At 43.0% G+C, this 19,037-nt stretch overlaps 2 protein-coding genes across 2 annotated transcripts; both read right to left on the bottom strand.

Moving 5' to 3' along the window:
- Nucleotides 1-6,214: 6,214 nt before the first annotated feature.
- On the bottom strand, nt 6,215-10,059 carry LOC126662033 (uncharacterized). The gene is made up of 8 exons (XM_050355920.1): nt 9,609-10,059; nt 9,393-9,497; nt 9,088-9,338; nt 8,817-8,970; nt 8,244-8,723; nt 7,222-8,102; nt 6,808-7,101; nt 6,215-6,250 (listed from the first exon to the last, which is right to left on the bottom strand). Exons 1-8 carry the CDS (start codon nt 10,057-10,059, stop codon nt 6,215-6,217), a joined length of 2,652 nt encoding a protein of 883 aa, XP_050211877.1.
- Nucleotides 10,060-14,900: 4,841 nt separating this feature from the next.
- Nucleotides 14,901-18,751, bottom strand: LOC126660387 (arginase 1, mitochondrial). Its single transcript, XM_050353858.2, has 7 exons — nt 18,530-18,751; nt 18,309-18,451; nt 18,071-18,230; nt 17,224-17,357; nt 16,011-16,220; nt 15,476-15,586; nt 14,901-15,402 (listed from the first exon to the last, which is right to left on the bottom strand). The coding sequence occupies exons 2-7, from the start codon at nt 18,447-18,449 to the stop codon at nt 15,142-15,144; spliced, it is 1,017 nt and encodes a 338-aa protein (XP_050209815.1). The 5' UTR covers nt 18,450-18,451; nt 18,530-18,751; the 3' UTR covers nt 14,901-15,141.
- Nucleotides 18,752-19,037: the final 286 nt, after the last annotated feature.

The following is a 19,037-nucleotide window of genomic DNA, read 5'->3' as shown; positions in this document are numbered from 1 at the left end:
TTTGTGGTCCCAGATTCAAAATCATACTTTTCTTTTTGTTTCTAGGCAAAACCCATACGGAGGCCCCTCTACTTTACCAGTTTTGTTCGAGAGGTCCCTACTCGAAAGTTGTTCACGTCCGGGCCCCTGTACTTGGTAAAATCTAATATTCACACCCTTACGTGGACAGAAAACGGCAAGTGTAGTTCACTCTCCGTTAATTAACAGAAAAAAGTGATGTGTCATTCATTTCAATAAATTGAGGTATACGTGGCATCAATTTTAAGGATTTATTTATACAAATTACAACTTAATAACAAAATTGTAAAGTCAAATAAATTTGATGGCAAAATGGTTATTTTGCCATCACCTTCTTCCTTTGAATTCTTCACTCAGTAGCAGTAGTCTTCTCCAGCGATGAACGACGACAACAACTCTTCCTGCATTCAACAAGTAGCGGCGACGGACGGCAGATCCTTGCAACGGCAGTAGCTTTGTTGGCCGGCAGTAGTGAGATCTCGACCAACGGCAGCATCAGCGGTTTTTTCATCTCCGGCCGTGTTTCTCATCGATCGGCAACAAGAACTTAAAGCCCGGCTGGAAAATGATCCGGAACAACCTCTATAGTTTTCCAAACAACACTAGAACTGACTGTTGACATCGATTCTTTACCGTTACTTAGATTCATAGCTTAATTTTAAAATAAAAACAAAACTTTGATTTCAACACAATTAACAGTTCATCAAAAAACAACCAAATTTCACATGTCTGAAACTGAAGAAACTGAACTTAGAATCAAACAGAACCCTGTTGAGATATGTAAGAGTTGGAAAAAAGGGTATGTAAGAGTTGGAAAAAAGAGTTGGAAAAAAGGATAATAAAAATGAAAAGTGAGTTAGACCAGTAAGAGTGGATCCAACTTAGTGATACATGTATAAAACTTTGATTCATATGTAGAGAAGATGGAGTGCCTCTGAAGAATAAGGTTATATTTTGTATGCACCTTACGTGTTCGATGGAATGCCTCTGAAGAATTTGGTTTCTTGAAATTCCATGGTGGATGGCTATGCGAAGAAGATGAAGTGTGGAAATATGAAAAAATGCATTTAAAGTCCTTAAATTTTATTTGTATTTATAGGGATTAAAAGTAAAAATATCAAGAGCATTTTCGGTCCACACTCTCATTAACGGCGAGTAAACTACACTTGCCATTTTCCGTCCACGTAAGGATGTGAATATTAGATTTTGCCAAGTACAGGGATCCGAACGTGAACAACTTTGGAATAGAGGCCTCTCGAATAAAATTGGTAAAGTAGAGGGGTCTTTGTATGAGTTTTACCTTGTTTCTATTCAGTCTTCACTTAGTTTATTTTAGATTTTTGATCTGTTTTTTTTTTCTCTTTTGAACATTTTTTGTCTAGTTTTAAAATTTATTTCTTGTTTAATGTATTAATTTGATTAGATCTATTCTAATTTCAATTAAAAAAAACTATTTCTTCACCTTCGGGACTATACGAGTTTCTGCAGTTCGGGAGAGCTGAATTTATGCATCCAAAGTTACTGATTTCATATGGGCTCCCTGATGACAGTACTACTCGTGGATCCTCTTTATTTTGGGTCTCACAAAAAGCAGATCCATTTGACATCTCTCAGTTGTTTAATTAGATAGTGAAATTACAACTTATGTTTATCTATTTTTATCTTTTATCTGTAATTTCTATAATTTCTTATTTATGGAGCTGTAATCTTCGTATTTGGAATTGATGAATCACCAAACAGAATCCGAGCTTTACCGACCGGCACACCACAAGCAAACAGAGGTCAGAAGGAACTCCGGTGGGGGTCACCGGACGTTCACTCCGACGCTCAAGTAAGGTTTTAAAGTAAAGGAAGAAGAAGAAGAGAAGAGGAGAGTGTTTTGAGTAGAGAAAAAAGAATTACCTAGGGTTTGTCCTTAAACCCTCTATTTATAGTTAGGGTTTAAGGACAAACCTGCCTTGCTGGCAGGCTGTGAGCCAAGTGGTCCCAGAAATCAGTTATGCTGACGTGGTAGAATATCCCTGCGGGAGGCACGGGTTGTTAGGTGTGTCAGAGGGAACATTCCTCACGTACCTGTCAGAAGATCTTCTGTGGTCCCAGGATCTGGTACACGAGTGAGCGCTGAGGGGCAGGACCTCGGAGCCCGGTCAAACCTTGAAGCCCGGATAACTTGGGAGTCAAGTTATCATGGCTCTTGTATCCGAGAGTTGCTCAGAGCTCGGACCAGATGGTCCGGCCCTTCGGAGCTCGGCCTAGGTCTGAGTTGAATATAACTCAGAGCCCGGATAGGATTCCCGATCCGACCTTATCAGGCATGATTGTCTCAGATGATGTTTGAACTCCCATCGATCCGATGACCCCCCAAGTCATGTGCTCTATGATTTCAAGAAGGTTGGACATTGTTGCCAGGTCGGTGAAATGCTTGACTTAGTGATGTTCGTTCCTAGCGAGGTTGCTTCGCCCCTACTAGATGTGCTACGTTATCACTAGTCCCCCCTCAGTATGTCGGATATTTATGTCCGAGCTGGTTAGTGTGTACCGAGATCTCAGATCACGGGATCTTTGGCGTGCTTGTCCCGTTTATGGATGGTCTCTAACACCGAGCTGTTTGTCAGAGAGATAGGTGGGCTAATATGGCTATGTTGAAAGGACTTGACTGTCGAGATGTCCTGTCTGACAGCTGTTGTAGTCGTTGTCCTATGTGGCGGTTGCTTGTTGTCTACTCTAGGTCCACGTGTCTAGCAGTTAAGGCGTGAGCGCTTTCCCAGGGGACGTTTTGAGTGGGATGAGAGAGAAAATTAAAAGCGTGGCTTTTCATTTTCCCTCTCTTTTCAGTTGTAAGTTTCATTTTTCAAACCTTACAAAACTCTTCGTTTTCTTTCTCTCTTTTCATTTCTTCCTGATTTGTAAGAAAAGAAAAGAAAAAACTCTCTGTGCTTCGTCTTTTCCAGATTTCTTCGTTTCCCTGAGGTTTCTGTGTTTCAGAGTTTGGTTGCTGTTTTTGCTGCGTGTGTCAAGTCTTCTTCTACATCTTTCCAGGAACTTTCTGCATTTCTCTACAAGTAAGTGTCTTCTGTTGTAATGATTTTGTTTTATGTTTCAAACTTTTCATTGTGTTTGATATGCTTGACTTCTATTCTTGTGCAACGTTGATTCGGAAAGTTTTATCTCAGAAATGTTTGATCGTTATTCATTATTGTTTCAATGTATGTGTTATGAACTGCTTGATTGAATTCCGTGATTTTGTTTTATTGTTTGTGTTCTTCGTTTGGGAAAAGAATTTCCAGAAATCTGGAAATTCTTTATGGTGTTCTTCGTGTTCTGATGGTTTCACCCCTTAGGAAATCTGTTTTGATTTGTATTTTCAAGTTTTAGCAAATTTGTCTTGTTTGTCTAGTGGAACTCGTCTCATCCGAGCTTGTTTCCCTGTCCTTAGGTATGTCGGGTGACCCATCAGATCGCGAGGAAGGGGTGGGTTATGATGATAACAATATGGATATGGACGAGCCATCTACTGAGTTTTATGTGGTTCGTCCCCGACCTGATGAGACTGCCGAGGTGGAAGAGGTGGGGACCTCGGTACCTGCTGGCCCTTCCCGAAAAGGGAAAGAAAAGAGGAAAGCTGCCGGTGATAAGCCTGATGATCGGGATATCAAGGCGTCGCGGTGCACCCTGGGTTTTTTGAGGGCTGTGCGAAAAGCGTTTGACATCCCGCAGGAGTACGAGCTGTCTATGATTCCCGCGGGGAAGAGATTAAATGACGCTCCTCCCGAGAACACGATTATGCTCACCTTGGAGCATCTCCAATCCGGCATCCGGTTTCCCATATCCGAGCAGTTCAAGAGGTTGAGCAACTACTTCGAAGTGCCATTATCCCAGATTCATCCTAATGGAGTTCGGCACTATTCTTGTTTCTTGGAGCTGTGTCGGCAGAATGGGGTGACCGATAGTATGCGACTCTTCTGTTGTATGTACCTGATGTCGCTGAAGGATCAGAGTCATTTCGCCTATCTGCGATTCCGGGGTGAGAGGAAAGACTTGGTCGGGGGGCTGGTGTCGGGGATAACTGACTCCTTAAGGGACTTCAAGGAGGACTATTTTCAAGTATCTCACCCTACTACCTTCCAGGGGATGGTGACCACCTGGGTCGCTAAGTGTTATAAGCCCGACAAGTGGTTCCATATCCCCGGCCCTTTGGAGCGAGATGATATGTACAAGCTCCGGGATGCTGCTCCTGCTGGGGAGAAAGCACAGGCCGACGACCTGTGTCCTAAACTCCTGTTTGATTACTGGAAGGGCACGGCTGCAGCTAGCGCTGGTCTGTTTGTTGTTTTCTTTTTTTTTCTTTTTTTTTTGTCTGTTATGTGAAGTTGTTGCTACTGTTTGTGTTATATTTTAACTCTGTTATGTTTTGATGTGATTGCAGTGAATAGTCTGGACCCCGCCAAACTGATTGGGAAGAAAAGAAAAAAGCCCGCTGTCCGAGCTGCGACCCCTACAGTCCCGCGGGCTGCACCCGCTGCGGGTTCGGCTGTCCCCTGGCCTTCCCCTGCGGGTGAGGCTGCTGCTAATCCCAAGTCTCCGGAGGTTCCGGAAGGCGTTCAGGTCACGGGGTTGGATGCAATTCCTCTCCGAGTTCAAAGGCCCGGCGAGGTGGAGTTTCCCCCTGCCGCCGCACCGAGGAGGGACATTCCCTTTGTGGATCTGGGCTCGGCGGAGACCGTGATGGGACCTCGACAACCCGAGGAGGTTCCTCAACGCGCTGCTCCTGAAGTCGGGGGTCCTAGCGCCCGTGCTGTGGAATCTCGAATGCCGGATCTGCCGGACGTTTCCTCGGATTCCAGTACGACCGCCTCTGGCCATCAGGGCATAACTCGGGCAAGATTTGCCGAGTGGGTTGGGCAGCACAACCCGGGCGTCCGGTTATCTATTCACGAGCTACCCATTGCTGGGGATATTGCTCGGGTTACCACGCTTCTTGAGGACGAGGCGTACTATAAGACCTATAAACCGGAGAACCTGCTAGCAACAGTTTCTGCCCTCTGCATCCAGGTAATCTCTTTGATTTTTCTCTTTTTACTTGATTTATTTCTCTTGTTATTTCAAATAACTTTGCTGTTCGTTCTCAGGCGGCTCAAATGTCTTACCGGGCTGACCGGCGTGCTAGTCAGAACGAGGACGACCTTCTCTTGGCCAAAAAACTTATGTTGTCTGAGGCGGCCAAGGCCCGTGATGCGGAGAGGAGGGCCAGCGAAGCCGAGAAAAGGGCCTTGGAGGCCGGACAAAGGGCTTCGGACGGGGCTTCGCTGGTGGCTCAGCTGGAGGACAAATTGAAGAACTCCGAGGATCGAAGGTCGGAAGACCTGGAGATGCTGGGAAAACTAAGGGGTGACATCAGTCGTCTAGAGACTGAGAAGGCTGCTGAGAAAGAAGATTTCTCCAAGCAGCTCGCTGACGTCACTCGCCGGAACGAGCTGGCCTCCAAGGGACTCCGGGATTCGGTGGAGGACCTGAAGAAAAAACTGGCTGAGGCCGAAAGGCGAGCCGAGAAAGCTGAGGCCCAAGCCGCGGAAGGCACGGTCCGAGAGGAGAACTTGTATGAGGACTTCCGGAAGATGTTGTTCGTCGGCGAGGTCCAAGTTGGCGAGTTTGTGAGAGGCCGGTTTGGAGCTGATGTCGATGTCTCGGATTTTAAGCTGGACGTGCTTGATTTGCATCGCCGTGCCAAAGAGCTGCCTGAGGATTATGACATGTCAGCAGATATTGAAGACTATCTGGCTGATGACCAAGATCAAGGCCCGGTTTAGGATGACCGTTTTTGTAATTTCTGAACAATTTTTACTTTTATTTTGTAATGTTGAGCTCTGGGCTCCTTTGTTATACTTTGAATATTTTTGCAAAGTTTGATCACTTTGGCCTTTGTATATATATCTTGTTTTTTACTTGTCGGTATGCCTATGTTTTCTTTTTATCTGAATGTTGTTTCTTTGAATGAACTTTTTGCTTTTGAGAATTTTGACTAAGTATGTGACAACATGTTTTTCATAGCTAACCTAGTTTAGTTTCCGAGCTGGTTTTCTTGGTGTGAATTTTCTAGCTTCTTGTTGTTGTTTTTATATATGGGCTCTTGACTCAGACTTGGGATAAAGAATGCTAGGATAAGTTCTTAGTTATTCATAGATCAAGTTTAAACAAATTATTCGGCGTGGGTAACCTGTTGTCTCTGGATAACCTGGGATTGTCATAGCTCGCGGGTGGCACATAGCCCGTGGATGGCCCATAGCCCGCTGGTTGCACATAGCCCGCGGGTGGCACATAGCCCGCGGGTGGCACATAGCCCGTGGATGGCACATAGCCCGCGGGTGGCACATAGCCCGTGGATGGCACATAGCCCGTGGATGGCACATAGCCCGTGGATGGCACATAGCCCGCTGGTGGTACATAGCCCGTGGATGGCACATAGCCCGTGGATGGCACATAGCCCGCTGGTGGCACATAGCCCGTGGATGGCACATAGCCCGTGGATGGCACATAGCCCGCTGGTGGCACATAGCCCGTGGATGGCACATAGCCCGTGGATTTTTTACCGAGTAGAGTGCTCGGGTTTTGGAAAAGACATGAATTCTTTTTAATCTTTTTTATTCATTGAGGGGAAAAACTTATGTTTGAGTTTTACAAAAGCCTAACTCAAACATAAGTGGAAAAACCCCTAGGTATCTCGAAAATGAAAACAAGTAACTACTGATAGTATTTCCGAAGAACCTGGGAGTTCCAAGTTCTCGGGAGCACTCTGCCCGACATGTGTGTTATCTTGTAAGCTCCTGCTCGTCCGACCTCAGTGACTCGATAGGGGCCTTCCCAATTGGGTTCGAGCTTTCCCACTCCAACATTTCCCTTAGCAATGTCTGCCCGTCTCAGGACCAGATCGCCAACTTGGAAACTCAGGGGTTTAACTCTCTTGTTATGATACTTAGCCATTCTTTGTTTGTATGCTTCAATTCTCAGCGCTGCCTGCTCTCTCCGTTCTTCCAGCAGGTCTAGGCATAACTTCTGTTCTTCTTCGTTCTTAGCCTCATCGAAGAACTGGACCCTTAGAGTCGGCATCCCGATTTCCACAGGTATCATTGCCTCGCACCCGTATGTCAAAGAAAACGGGGTGTCTCCTGTGCCTGCCCTTGGCGTGGTTCGGTAAGCCCATATGACCTTTGGTAGCTCTTCCAGCCACTGTCTATCGAACTCCCCTAGTCTGGCCTTAAGCCCTTTTAGGATCGTCCGGTTGGTTACTTCGGTCATCCCATTGCTTTGCGGGTGAACTACCGAAGTGAATCGCAGGTCAATGTGCAAGTCGTTGCAAAATTCCTTGAAGGCTCGACAGTTGAACTGCTTTCCGTTGTCAGTTACCAACGCTCTGGGTATACCGAAACGACACACGATTTGTCTCCAGAAGAAATCCCTGATCCGAGCTTCTGTGATGGTACTCGCTGCCTCTACCTCGATCCACTTTGTGAAGTGATCTACTGCCACTATCAAGAACTTTTTCTGCCCCGTGGTTGGTGTGAAAGGACTCAGGATGTCAATTCCCCAAGTTGCAAATGGCCAAGGACTGGTAATAGGACACTGCTCTGTGGTGGGAGCATGTCGGATGTTCTGATGGCTCTGACAGTTTTCACATTTCTTTACTATCTCCTCTGCTTGCCTGACCATTAGGGGCCAGTAGTAGCCCTGCAACACTGCTTTCTTTGCTAACATGCGAGGAGCTATGTGTGCCCCACAGATACCTTCATGTATTTCTCTCAGCACATATTCCCCTTCCTCTGCTGTCAAGCATCTCGACCACGGGTGGGTGAATGACTTCCTGTATAAGATTCCGTCGAGGAACGCGTAGTACGGAGCTTGTCGCAAGATTTTGTAGGCTTTGTCTCTGTTTTCTGGTAGAGTTCCATCCATCAGGTAGTGGGCTATGCCTTGCATCCAATTTTCCAAAGGCTGAGTTAGAAAAATGGTTTCATGGTTGTCGATACTGGAATGCTTTTGAACAGAGAAATGGACCCCCGGTATCTTTTCGTTCACTGTTGCTGCTTTGGCTAGTACATCGGCCTCTTGATTTTCCAAACGAGGAACTTGCTCTATCACCCATTTTCCTCCGAGCTCCTGAATCTTGTTCAAGAAGAACTTGACTCTGTCCACGTATCTCCTCATTTCCGAATCCCGAGCTTCAAAAGTACCCAGGATTTGACAAACGACTAACTGAGAATCACTCCTTATTGTTACGTGCTCGGCCTTGACCACGTTTACCATTCTTAATCCGATCAACAAAGCCTCATATTCCGCGGCAATGTTGGATGCCGGGAAATCGAATTTTACCGAGCTTCGGAGTGTGACTCCGTGAGGGCCTTTCAAGACTACGCCTGCCCCAGATCCTTCCAGATTTGATGCCCCGTCGACTTCTAAGACCCACCGTAGAAGTTGTTCATCAGGTTCCTCAGGTTGGTCGCTTGCTGTGGTCTCGGCTATGAAATCTGCCAATACTTGTGCTTTCAGAGCCGGTCTCGGTTCATACCGGATGTCATATCCTCCCAGCTGGACCGACCAGCTGACCAGCCGTCCCGACATCTCTGGCCTCTGCAGCGCCTTTCTCAGAGGTTGGTTCGTACGTACTACAATGATGTGAGCCTCGAAATATCTCCTTAGCTTTTCCGCCGCCACTTTCAATGCCAAAGCAAATTTCTCAATTTTTGGATATCTGACCTCCGGGCCTTTCAAGACCCTGCTGAGATAGTAAACTGGGGTTTGCAGACCCTTATCTTCCTTCACCAGGACTGCCGCTGCTGTCTCGTCATTCACCGAGAGATACAAATATAAGATTTCCCCAGGCTCAGGTCTACCTAGCACCGGGGGTGTGCTGAGGTAAACCTTCAGCTCTTCAAAAGCTGTGTTGCACTCCTCTGTCCACTTGAAATTCTTTGTATTCTTCAGGATTTTGAAAAATGGCAAACATCGTTTGGCCGAGCAACTCATGAATCTTCCCAACGCCGTTACTCTCCCGTTCAACTTTTGTACTTCTTTTACCGAGCTGGGTGCTTTCATGTTCATTACTGCCTCGATTTTCTCCGGGTTCGCCTCTATGCCTTTCTCCGAGATGAGGTGCCCTAGAAATTTCCCCGAGCGGACTGCGAAAACACACTTTTCCGGGTTCAGCTTGAGGTTAAAACCCTTTAGCTTTTCAAAAGTTTCTGCCAGATCCTCTGCGTGATCCTCGATCCCTTTGGATTTCACGACTATGTCATCTACATAAACCTCGACGTTCTTGCCCAGTTGATCTTTAAAAACATGATTCATGAGTCTTTGATAGGTTGCCCCAGCATTTTTCAAACCAAAAGGCATTTTCTCGTAGCAATAAGTCCCCAGATCCGTTGTGAAAGCTGTCTTTTCTTCGTCATCTTTACTCATCGGGATCTGGTGATATCCCTGAGAAGCATCTAAGAATGCGTAGACCGCAAATCCGCATGTTGCGTCCACCAGTTGGTCAATGTTCGGCAGAGGAAAACTGTCTTTTGGGCAGGCATTGTTTAGATCAGTGAAGTCTATACAAAGCCTCCATCTACCGTTGGACTTCTTGATCAAAACCACATTAGCCAGCCACTCCGGATAATCTACTTTCCTGATGAATCCAGCTTTCAAAAGCTTTTCCACTTCGTCTCGGATAGCGATCTGTTTCTCTAGAGAGAAAGTTCTTTTCTTTTGCTTGACAGGCTTGCATTTAGCATCCACGTTTAACTTGTACGAGATTATCTTAGGGTCTACCCCCCCAATATCTTCTGGCTTGTTGGTAAACTCCTGCACATACTGTTTTATCCGAGCTATGATAGCCTCCCGGTGCTCGTTTGGCCAATCTACCCCCAGCTTTACACACATCTCGGACCCCTCTGTAAGTTCGATCGTTTCTAAATTTTCTCGGGGTTTCTGAGCTTTTTTCTCTCTGAGGAGCAGCTCCGGTGTATCGATGTTCATCGTTTCCACCGTGCTGCCCATAGTGGCCATGTAGCATTGCCTGGATAGGGTTTGATTTCCCCTGATAGTTATAACCTCGTTTTCACTGGGATTTTCATCATTAAGTAACGAATACTAGTCACTGCACCTGTGCTATACAACATAGGTCTACCAAGGATACCATTATACGCTAGAGGCATGTCAACTATCATGAACAGTGAACGTACCTTCCGTGTTGGTTCCGCCAGGATTCCCTCTGTTCCGTCCTCCTGAGGTGTTTCAACACCGAGTTCCAAGTCTAGCTCGACCATGCCTTCTGGGGTGACCGGAGCTCCTCCCAGCCCCAGGAGGGGAATGTTCACAGGTTTAAGTTCAGTTTTGGATCCTCCCATCGACAAAAAGACTGACAGAGTCAACAAGTTAACCGAGCTACCATCGTCCACCAGCAATCGTTTTACCCATTTCGATCCAATGATGGCTGATACAATCAAAGCGTCTTCATGAGGAAAATCTACTCCTTTCGCATCCTCTGGCCCAAAAACAATGTTAGGCCATGGCGACCCCGTGGAAACCGACATCACCATCTTTTGCTTTTTCTTTCTGCGTTTGCGACCATACTCAGATTCTAAAGTTCCTCCTGAGATAGTGTTGATTACTCCTGTGACTTGTGTTTTCTTTGATGGGGATTGGGCTTCCCTACTCCCCCCTGGCTCCGATCTGACCGAGTTGACCCTCGTATTTCCTCGGTCTTGGCCCTCCTTGGCCACAACAAAATGTTGTAATCGCCCCTGGCAGACTAACTTGTCTATCTCACTTCGCAAACGTCCACATTCCTCTGTTTCGTGGCCATAACCATCATGAAAATCACAGAACTTGGATCGGTCTCCATCTTTCACTAGCCTCGGTGGATAACGAATCTCTTCGTTGTTGTGCTTGATCCAGGATAGAATCTGCTCCCTCGGTGTGTTAAGTGGTACGTATTGTCTTGGTACTCCTGCTCGGTCCACGTATCCTTCCGTTCCTCCTCCAATACTGAAGCTTGGCTTCGTGCCGGGCCCTGTACTTGGCGGACTGGTTTGAGCATTGAACGGCTTGTTACCCCTGTACCCCGAAGTCTCATTCAGAGGTCGGTACCGATCTTGGTTACGGTTGGATCCCTGAGTATTCTGCGTTTTACTGGGAACTGGGCTAGCCATCCCGTAAGACTTCCTCTGCCTTTCCTCGTCGAGATTGATATAATTCCAAGCCCTGTCCATCAACTCGGTGTAAGTGTCAACCGGGTTGGTGATCAGGCTGTCTCGGAAGACTTGCATGCTGGTGTTATCTTTCATAGCATCGATGGCGGTATCATCGTTCAAATCTTCTATCATGATCGCCTCGGCATTGAACCGAGCAATGTAAGCTTTCAAACTTTCTCCCTGCTTTTGAAAGCATTTCTTCAAATCACTGGATCTTTTCTTTCGTTCGATGCTCGGGGCAAAATGAGTTTTGAAAGCCATAGCGAGCTCCCTGAAACTAGTAATAGAGCCCTCCTTGAGGTTCTGGTACCACTTTTGCGCTGCATCACTCAACGTTGAAGGGAACACTTTGCACACCGTGGCGTCCGAGACACTTTGGACTCCCATGGCAACCTGAAAGCAACTTAAATGAGTCATCGGGTCGGATTTACCGTTATATCTGTCAATGGGCGGATATTTAAACTTATCTGGAAATGGGTCATCCCATATAGCCTTTGACAAGGGGCTAGCAATGCCACAGGTAGTAAAAGGTCGAGACTCTGCCTTGTGCCCTTTATGCCTATCCAGCTCGGCCTGGACCAGACGAGTAACTTCGTCATGCAAAGTTTTCTGATGCTGTGACGCTGCACCCGAGCTGTGAACACTTTCTGCCCCGTTTCTCCTGACCGGTGGAACTCCTGCTCTCGCAGTCCGCAGAGGATCTGCCTCCGGGTCTGGGTCTCCCCTCCCCAAACCAGCGTCACCGCGCTGTATCCCCGGTGGTAGATTCTCGTCTTGCACCCCCTCCCTTCGAGGAGGGGGAGGATCATTCCGACCTTCGTCTCTCGGAAAAGGGCGATCATGCCGACCTTCGTCTCTCGGCAGAGGGCGATCATGCCGACCTTCGTCTCTCGGCAGAGGGCGATCATACCGACCTTCGTCTCTCGGCAAATTAGTGTCACGATGATCTTCGCCTCTTGGTGCTTGATGCTCTGTGGGACCCCTAGGTCTGGGTCGTGGGTGATCGCTCCGACCTTCTTCTCTCGGAGGACGACCATCCTGAAACTCAGCAGCTTGGGGTGGGGGGGCCACGGGGGTGGCCGAGGGAGTGTAACTTGGGTAATACTGGGACATGACTGCAAAATGCATCTGCTGGGCCTGGTGCAGTTGGCGAGCCATGTATTCTAAATATTCTTGAGCTTGTAAGACCGCCGGAGGTATATCCTGCCCAGAAGTTGTTCCTGTTCCCGTAGCCACCAGTGTAGCGTCTACCGGGAAGTTGAGTTGAGTGGGAGACAAGGTATTGTGGAGGAAACTCTGAGGCACGGTGGTTCCTGGGGTTGATAAGTGGGTGTGACTTGCATCTGAAGCAAAAGGGTTCGCCCTAGGATAGTTTTCCAACCCATATAAAGGCACAAATCCAGCCCCACTGCCGGAGGCCCTGGATCCTCCCACCTGAGCATTCGCCGGAGGAGTTAAGCCAGTGATCACAGAGGTCCGACCACTAGCAGAAACTCCACCAGCCAAGTTAGTGTCGGTAACCGTAGTTCCCAGTGGGTCTACCCTGTCCAAAACAGGATCTTCAGCCATTGTTTCTTGTCAAGATCTGATCAGCAACGTCAAAAGAACCAGAGTAGAACAGGGGAATACAAAACGATTTCCCACAGACGGCGCCAAGTGATGAATCACCAAACAGAATCCGAGCTTTACCGACCTGCACACCACAAGAAAACAGAGGTCAGAAGGAACTCCGGTGGGGGTCACCGGACGTTCACTCCGACGCTCAAGTAAGGTTTTAAAGTAAAGGAAGAAGAAGAAGAGAAGAGGAGTGTTTTGAGTAGAGAAAAAAGAATTACCTAGGGTTTGTCCTTAAACCCTCTATTTATAGTTAGGGTTTAAGGACAAACCTGCCTTGCTGGCAGGCTGTGAGCCAAGTGGTCCCAGAAATCAGTTATGCTGACGTGGTAGAATATCCCTGCGGGAGGCACGGGTTGTTAGGTGTGTCAGAGGGAACATTCCTCACGTACCTGTCAGAAGATCTTCTGTGGTCCCAGGATCTGGTACACGAGTGAGCGCTGAGGGGCAGGACCTCGGAGCCCGGTCAAACCTTGAAGCCCGGATAACTTGGGAGTCAAGTTATCATGGCTCTTGTATCCGAGAGTTGCTCAGAGCTCGGACCAGATGGTCCGGCCCTTCGGAGCTCGGCCTAGGTCTGAGTTGAATATAACTCAGAGCCCGGATAGGATTCCCGATCCGACCTTATCAGGCATGATTGTCTCGGATGATGTTTGAACTCCCATCGATCCGGTGACCCCCCAAGTCATGTGCTCTATGATTTCAAGAAGGTCGGACATTGTTGCCAGGTCGGTGAAATGCTTGACTTAGTGATGTTCGTTCCTAGCGAGGTTGCTTCGCCCCTACTAGATGTGCTACGTTATCAGGAATATTAAACTATGTAGGTAAGCAGAATTTTTTCAAATTACAGAAAGGTCATCAAACAAACTTTTATTACACAATGATCACTAAACTACAGTTTTTGTTATAAAGGGGTTCACCCATATAAAACGTACCATTTTCACCCAAAAACTCAATATTTTTGCTTACATGGCAAGCCAAAATTCAAAAAAGGACATAATTCAGTGACCTTTTTGTAATAAAAGGTATAACCCAATGACTTTTTTTGTAATTGATGAAAAGTTTAGTATTTTTTTTGTAAAAACATAAATATTTTTATAATAAAACGTATAGTTCAGTGACAATTTTATAAGAAAAGTTTGTTTAATGACTTTTTTATAATTCAAGAAATGCCCAATGATCTATGGAGTTTATTATCCTCATATTTGCCTAGTATGAATGAAATTCTCATTTCTAATAAAAAAAATATCTTTTATTTTTAATTTAACTTTTTATAGCACATTTGTGTTTTTCACCGCATACACGTTTTATAGCTTTGTATTCCATAGAAAATAAAAATGTGATATAAAATATAAAATTTAAAAGGGATGCAATGTGTGCTGCAACATTTTAAACAATATGCTTAAATCACTACAAACGCAAAAGGTCGGGGATTTAACACGCAAATAACTCTTTTACTTATAACCCGACATTTTCAATTTTGTCAATTAAGCCTAATTTCGATAAGTACATTTCTAATTGCATTCAATTATGCAATATAAATATATGATCAATTTTTTTAATTTCGTCAATTGTATTATAATTTTAATAAATATCTTCGATTAAAAAAAATATTAAATTTGACTGTAATCGGAAAAAAACTAAAAAATATATTTTTTGTAACTATCGTGTAATTGCTACAATTAAGATCTATTTATAGATAACAAAGTATCTAAGAATGAACTATATTGAAATTTCAATGTTGATAACATAACTAATTAACTCGTACATGCAGAATATACATCGGACTATATAGTTATTATTATCACCTAATGTAGGTAATAATATAAATTTGACGGTGGCAGCATATTAAGAGTAACTTTAATTGTGGGGTGGATTATATGCAGGTTTGTGGGGGTAAAAATATAGAGAGAAATAAAATGTCTCAACTTGTTCCATTTACAAATTGAATAGAAGATAAGACCGTTGTAGTTGTACTTACTTCAACTCCAAGAAATGACAATTTGGAAGATTAATTTCCATGTTGAAAATTAATTGCAATTCAAAAAATGACAATTCCCAAGATCTATTTTGACATATGCAACACTTCAGTTCAGTGACTCAAAAATTGATACAAAAAATGATTTATTTGATACTACTATTTTAAAAAAAGAAACACCATTTTGAAAGATTAAGAAGTCTAAATTACTACTTATATCTAACTTTTATAATAGTAATTATAATCCAAGGTGAGCATTTTCTATAATTGGACTTTGATGATCAAACAAAAATGTGAGATTTATCATTTGGATATCTTTGCGGTGAGTTCTCTTACAAGTTTGGCAGCAACCATCGCAGTCATCCCATCAACAGTGTCACGCTGTGGATTGAATTCGACCACATCTGCTGCAACAACATCCGCTTCAAGGTTGTGGAGGATGTTGAGAACATCACGAAAAGAAAGACCCCCTGGCTCAATGTGAGACACGCCCGGAGCAAAGGCGGGGTCAAGACAATCCACGTCTATTGAGATATACACTCCCTTCACACCTTCTCCTAATTTCTGATAAACCGAAATTGGAGTCAATTCATATACCGCATTCATATGCACATCCAAAAATATGAGAAAAACGTACCAGATTTTCTAGAAACTGCCGATCTCTTGAGAAGGTTCGCATTTCATGTTGCTCCACTCCATACTTTTTTCCCTGTTCTCGGCCTTCTTTGTTTATTGATCTGATTCCCACCTGAAAATTTCCGGAATCAGTTTCGTTTCTGTTCCAGAAAAAAACAAGCTCTCTTTGAAGTCTATTATTTAGGTGTCAATGACTATTCTTAATGTTAATAAGTACAAGGGCACATGATCTCGAGTTCAAGCATTACATTGGGTTTCCAACGATAAACTTAAAATATGCAGATAACCACATTCATTCCCGAGTTGTGTCCAGTAAGCTACATTATTTCACAATTGTGATAGGTAATATTAAATAAACTAGAAATTAAATCTGAAATTGATTTACAGCTTTTATTAGACAGATCCATCTTACAATGAAAATTATGAGGTTAACTTCCTGAAAGTATGCATATCATAAAATGGATGAAATTATGAATATGCAAGATTAAAGCAGAGCATGTCGGCCATTTAAAGTATAAAGAGGGCATAGGGCATACTTGCAGGAGCCGCCGTGCATAACCACCTTCCATTATCCGGGCAAATGAAGAGGCATGGGAATATTTATTTCCTTCAAAGGCATGATAGATATCAGGATGAGCGTCCAGATGAAGAATATCCACAGGTCCGCCAAGCTTCTCAGAAACAGCTCTTACCACAGGATAAGATATTGAATGATCACCGCCTAAAACTAATGGACGTAATGGTTCCTGGAATAGCAGAAAACATCAAATGAGTTGTAATATTAATAATATCATTCATATATCTAAACAAGAAGGTAACAAAGAAAAAACAGCTGCAATGCTTTCAGTTATTGTCAATGTGTAACACCTCAAAAATTAAAAATGTAGTAAAACGCTTCTATCTGAGATTAATTAAAATATGGAGAAATATAATCCAGTAACTACGCACTCAGAACACCGCATTTTAACTTAACATGTAATCCTTTTAATACCTGCTTCTGAAGTCACTAAGCAATATTTTATATCCTTCACAGAATAATGACAACAATTACACATTCAGCTAGCTAGTGCAATATATAAACCACATAAATATAGTACGCTTGTGCTTGGTTCAAATGACATACACAAAGTATGTGAATTAATTCGAAATGAACAAAGTTGTGTTTGGTTATCTTCAAAAAATTATTTAGTTTTCTAATTTTTGTAGAAATAAATTAAATAATCATGCATGTATCAAATGAATTACTAACTGAATTCATTTGCAAATCAAATGAACTTTAGAGTATAATTGAACCAAACAAAGGGTAGAGAAAGTTGACTTACATAGTGTTTGGTTCAATAATACATGATAATTCTTTTTTTCTCTAAATGAATTAATAAATAGAACTGCCACCATTATACAGGGCAGATTTTCAACTCTTGAGTAGATTTCCGCAATGCTTTAAAGCAATCTACGATTAAATGCCAACAAATACAGTATCAAAGAAGCAACTTTTTGGAAGGTTAGCGAAGATAAGGTGAACTCACAAACAAATGTAAAACACAAACATCCAAGCCAAGAGCAACGATTCGCAGTGCAATTCTTGAAAGAAATAGAAAGCAAGGTAAGAAATTAAACCAATTTCTGCTGTTCTGATATGAATATAAGATTTCTCAATTTAAATAGTGTACCAAACCTTTAAAGCAGAAGTAATATTCTCGACATATTACAATCAAAGTAGTAATTAATATTAAAACAACAATCACACACCTCTTCCATGACCAGCTTGACAGACTCGCTAATGACATTCATTAACCTGTCGTCATCTACACCACAATCTCGAATTTCTTGGACAGGGACATCACCAACATCAGTTAAAACCCTTGGGTCATTTAATTCTTTCCCTGCATTACAATCATTGTTTCACAAATAAGCATATACAGAAGAATTCAACATAAACACGAATAAGGCCAGAACAGCAGAACAACCATGGCATAATATTACATATATCATATATGGGTAATAATTGAAATTATCAGAAATGAATCATATTCTAATTCGAACTATTCACATAACTCATAAGGTAAAGGAAAAATAAAGGTTAGTATACCCTTTATAACTCTAGAATTTATTTCATAGTAATTCATCTAACATAGGGTGTCACCAAGTCAAACCAACTCAAGAGCTACTGGGGACTGACTAAAATATTACTCAAAACCGCTTCAAAATACTAAGCTTGATAAGCTCACTAGCCTAATTGAATTTTAGTTAATTTACTTTTTTACCCTTTATGATTATATTATATATTACAAATAAGAACTTTATGTTTATATTAAAATTTAATTTTAAAATATTTATAGAGATAATCGAGTCCATTCGAACTCGAGTCTCAAATGTTCTGAGTTCGAACTCAAGCTTTGATCGCTTTTGAGTCAAGTTTCGAGATTTAGATTTTAGAGTCAATTTAGAGTCGGACTCGAGCTTGAGCTTGACAGTATTTCGACTTGACTCGATTACACCCCTAATAAACACAACCAATTTCACATAAATTCTAAACAAACCAAACCAAACCAAAGGATTAATATACAATTAAATCCTACAAGAACACCAAAAGTACCTTCTTCAGTAGTTGAATTAGTACTGCCACACCAAATTGCCTCTCTAATTCTCGGAGGAGCAAAAGCAGGGCCTTGAAGAAACGACGAATTATGCCCTAACGGTACTCCGATAAGCGACGACGAAGCTACAGCACCTCCTAAAGCACGCACTAGCTCACCCTGATCAAGTAATAATAATCAGAATCAATTTCACTAACACGTAACCTGTTTAATTAATTAGTTTCCTAATTTATATACCTTAAGCTTTGCTCTCTCGCGAATAAGAGTAAGAGAAGCGTCGATTACACGCTTTTGCCCTTCTTCTATCACCTCCGCCGGTATTTTCGTCGCTTTTAAGCTCTGCAGGAAATGAATTCCTCTACGCGCCGTCGCTGTCATTTCTGAGATTCAAAAAAACTAGAAATTATAAATTAGAAACTGAATTTCACATTATGATATAACTGAGAGTGGATTTTTACCTTCAAAAATTATGAAAAATAGAGTCCGGAGAATAGCAAAAATACGAGATAAAAGTAATTCGGAAATGCAGCTTTTTCAGAATTGTACTCAAATGGCGCTGAATTATAAAACTGATATACTAATATAATATGTTATCTTAAATATGTTAAAGATGGCTGGTGATTTGTTAATGCTGAGTCATCAACCAAATCGCCGGCCGTAAAAATGGACAGTGACGTTATGTCTGAGCTCCATGAACTAACCGTTAAAACAGCACCGCGGGGATTATCCCGCAACTCAATGCATCAAAATTTGGGCCAGTTATGTATTGGTTAACCGGTTCATCATAAACTTTCTTTATAAATCGGTTTTTAATACTATCATTTCTAAAATTAAATTTAAAAATAATTACACTGTTTAATCGGTTAATATTTAAAAAGGTTTAAATTTTTGATAAAATGTTTAATTATAGAATATAAAAAGATTAAAAAATTTATAGCATAATATTTTAAACACAGCTTTAATAAA

Source organism: Mercurialis annua, linkage group LG8 (genome assembly GCF_937616625.2).
Source record: "Mercurialis annua linkage group LG8, ddMerAnnu1.2, whole genome shotgun sequence".
Taxonomy (NCBI): Eukaryota; Viridiplantae; Streptophyta; class Magnoliopsida; order Malpighiales; family Euphorbiaceae; genus Mercurialis; species Mercurialis annua.
This window is presented reverse-complemented; position numbering and strand designations above follow the sequence as displayed.

Excerpts from the sequence above, each read along its gene's own strand:
- LOC126662033 (XM_050355920.1), bottom strand. The coding sequence starts at position 10,059 with ATGGCCACTATGGGCAGCACGGTGGAAACGATGAACATCGATACACCG. Across the intron at positions 9,339-9,392 it reads CTACGAGAAAATGCCTTTTG|ATCAACTGGGCAAGAACGTC; the intron begins GTTTGAAAAATG and ends ATGTTTTTAAAG. Across the intron at positions 8,724-8,816 it reads CCTGGTGAAGGAAGATAAGG|TGGCGGCGGAAAAGCTAAGG; the intron begins GTCTGCAAACCC and ends TGGCATTGAAAG.
- LOC126660387 (XM_050353858.2), bottom strand. The coding sequence starts at position 18,449 with ATGACAGCGACGGCGCGTAGAGGAATTCATTTCCTGCAGAGCTTAAAA. Across the intron at positions 18,231-18,308 it reads GCGAGAGAGCAAAGCTTAAG|GGTGAGCTAGTGCGTGCTTT; the intron begins GTATATAAATTA and ends TTACTTGATCAG. Across the intron at positions 15,403-15,475 it reads GGCAGTTTCTAGAAAATCTG|AAATTAGGAGAAGGTGTGAA; the intron begins GTACGTTTTTCT and ends TCGGTTTATCAG.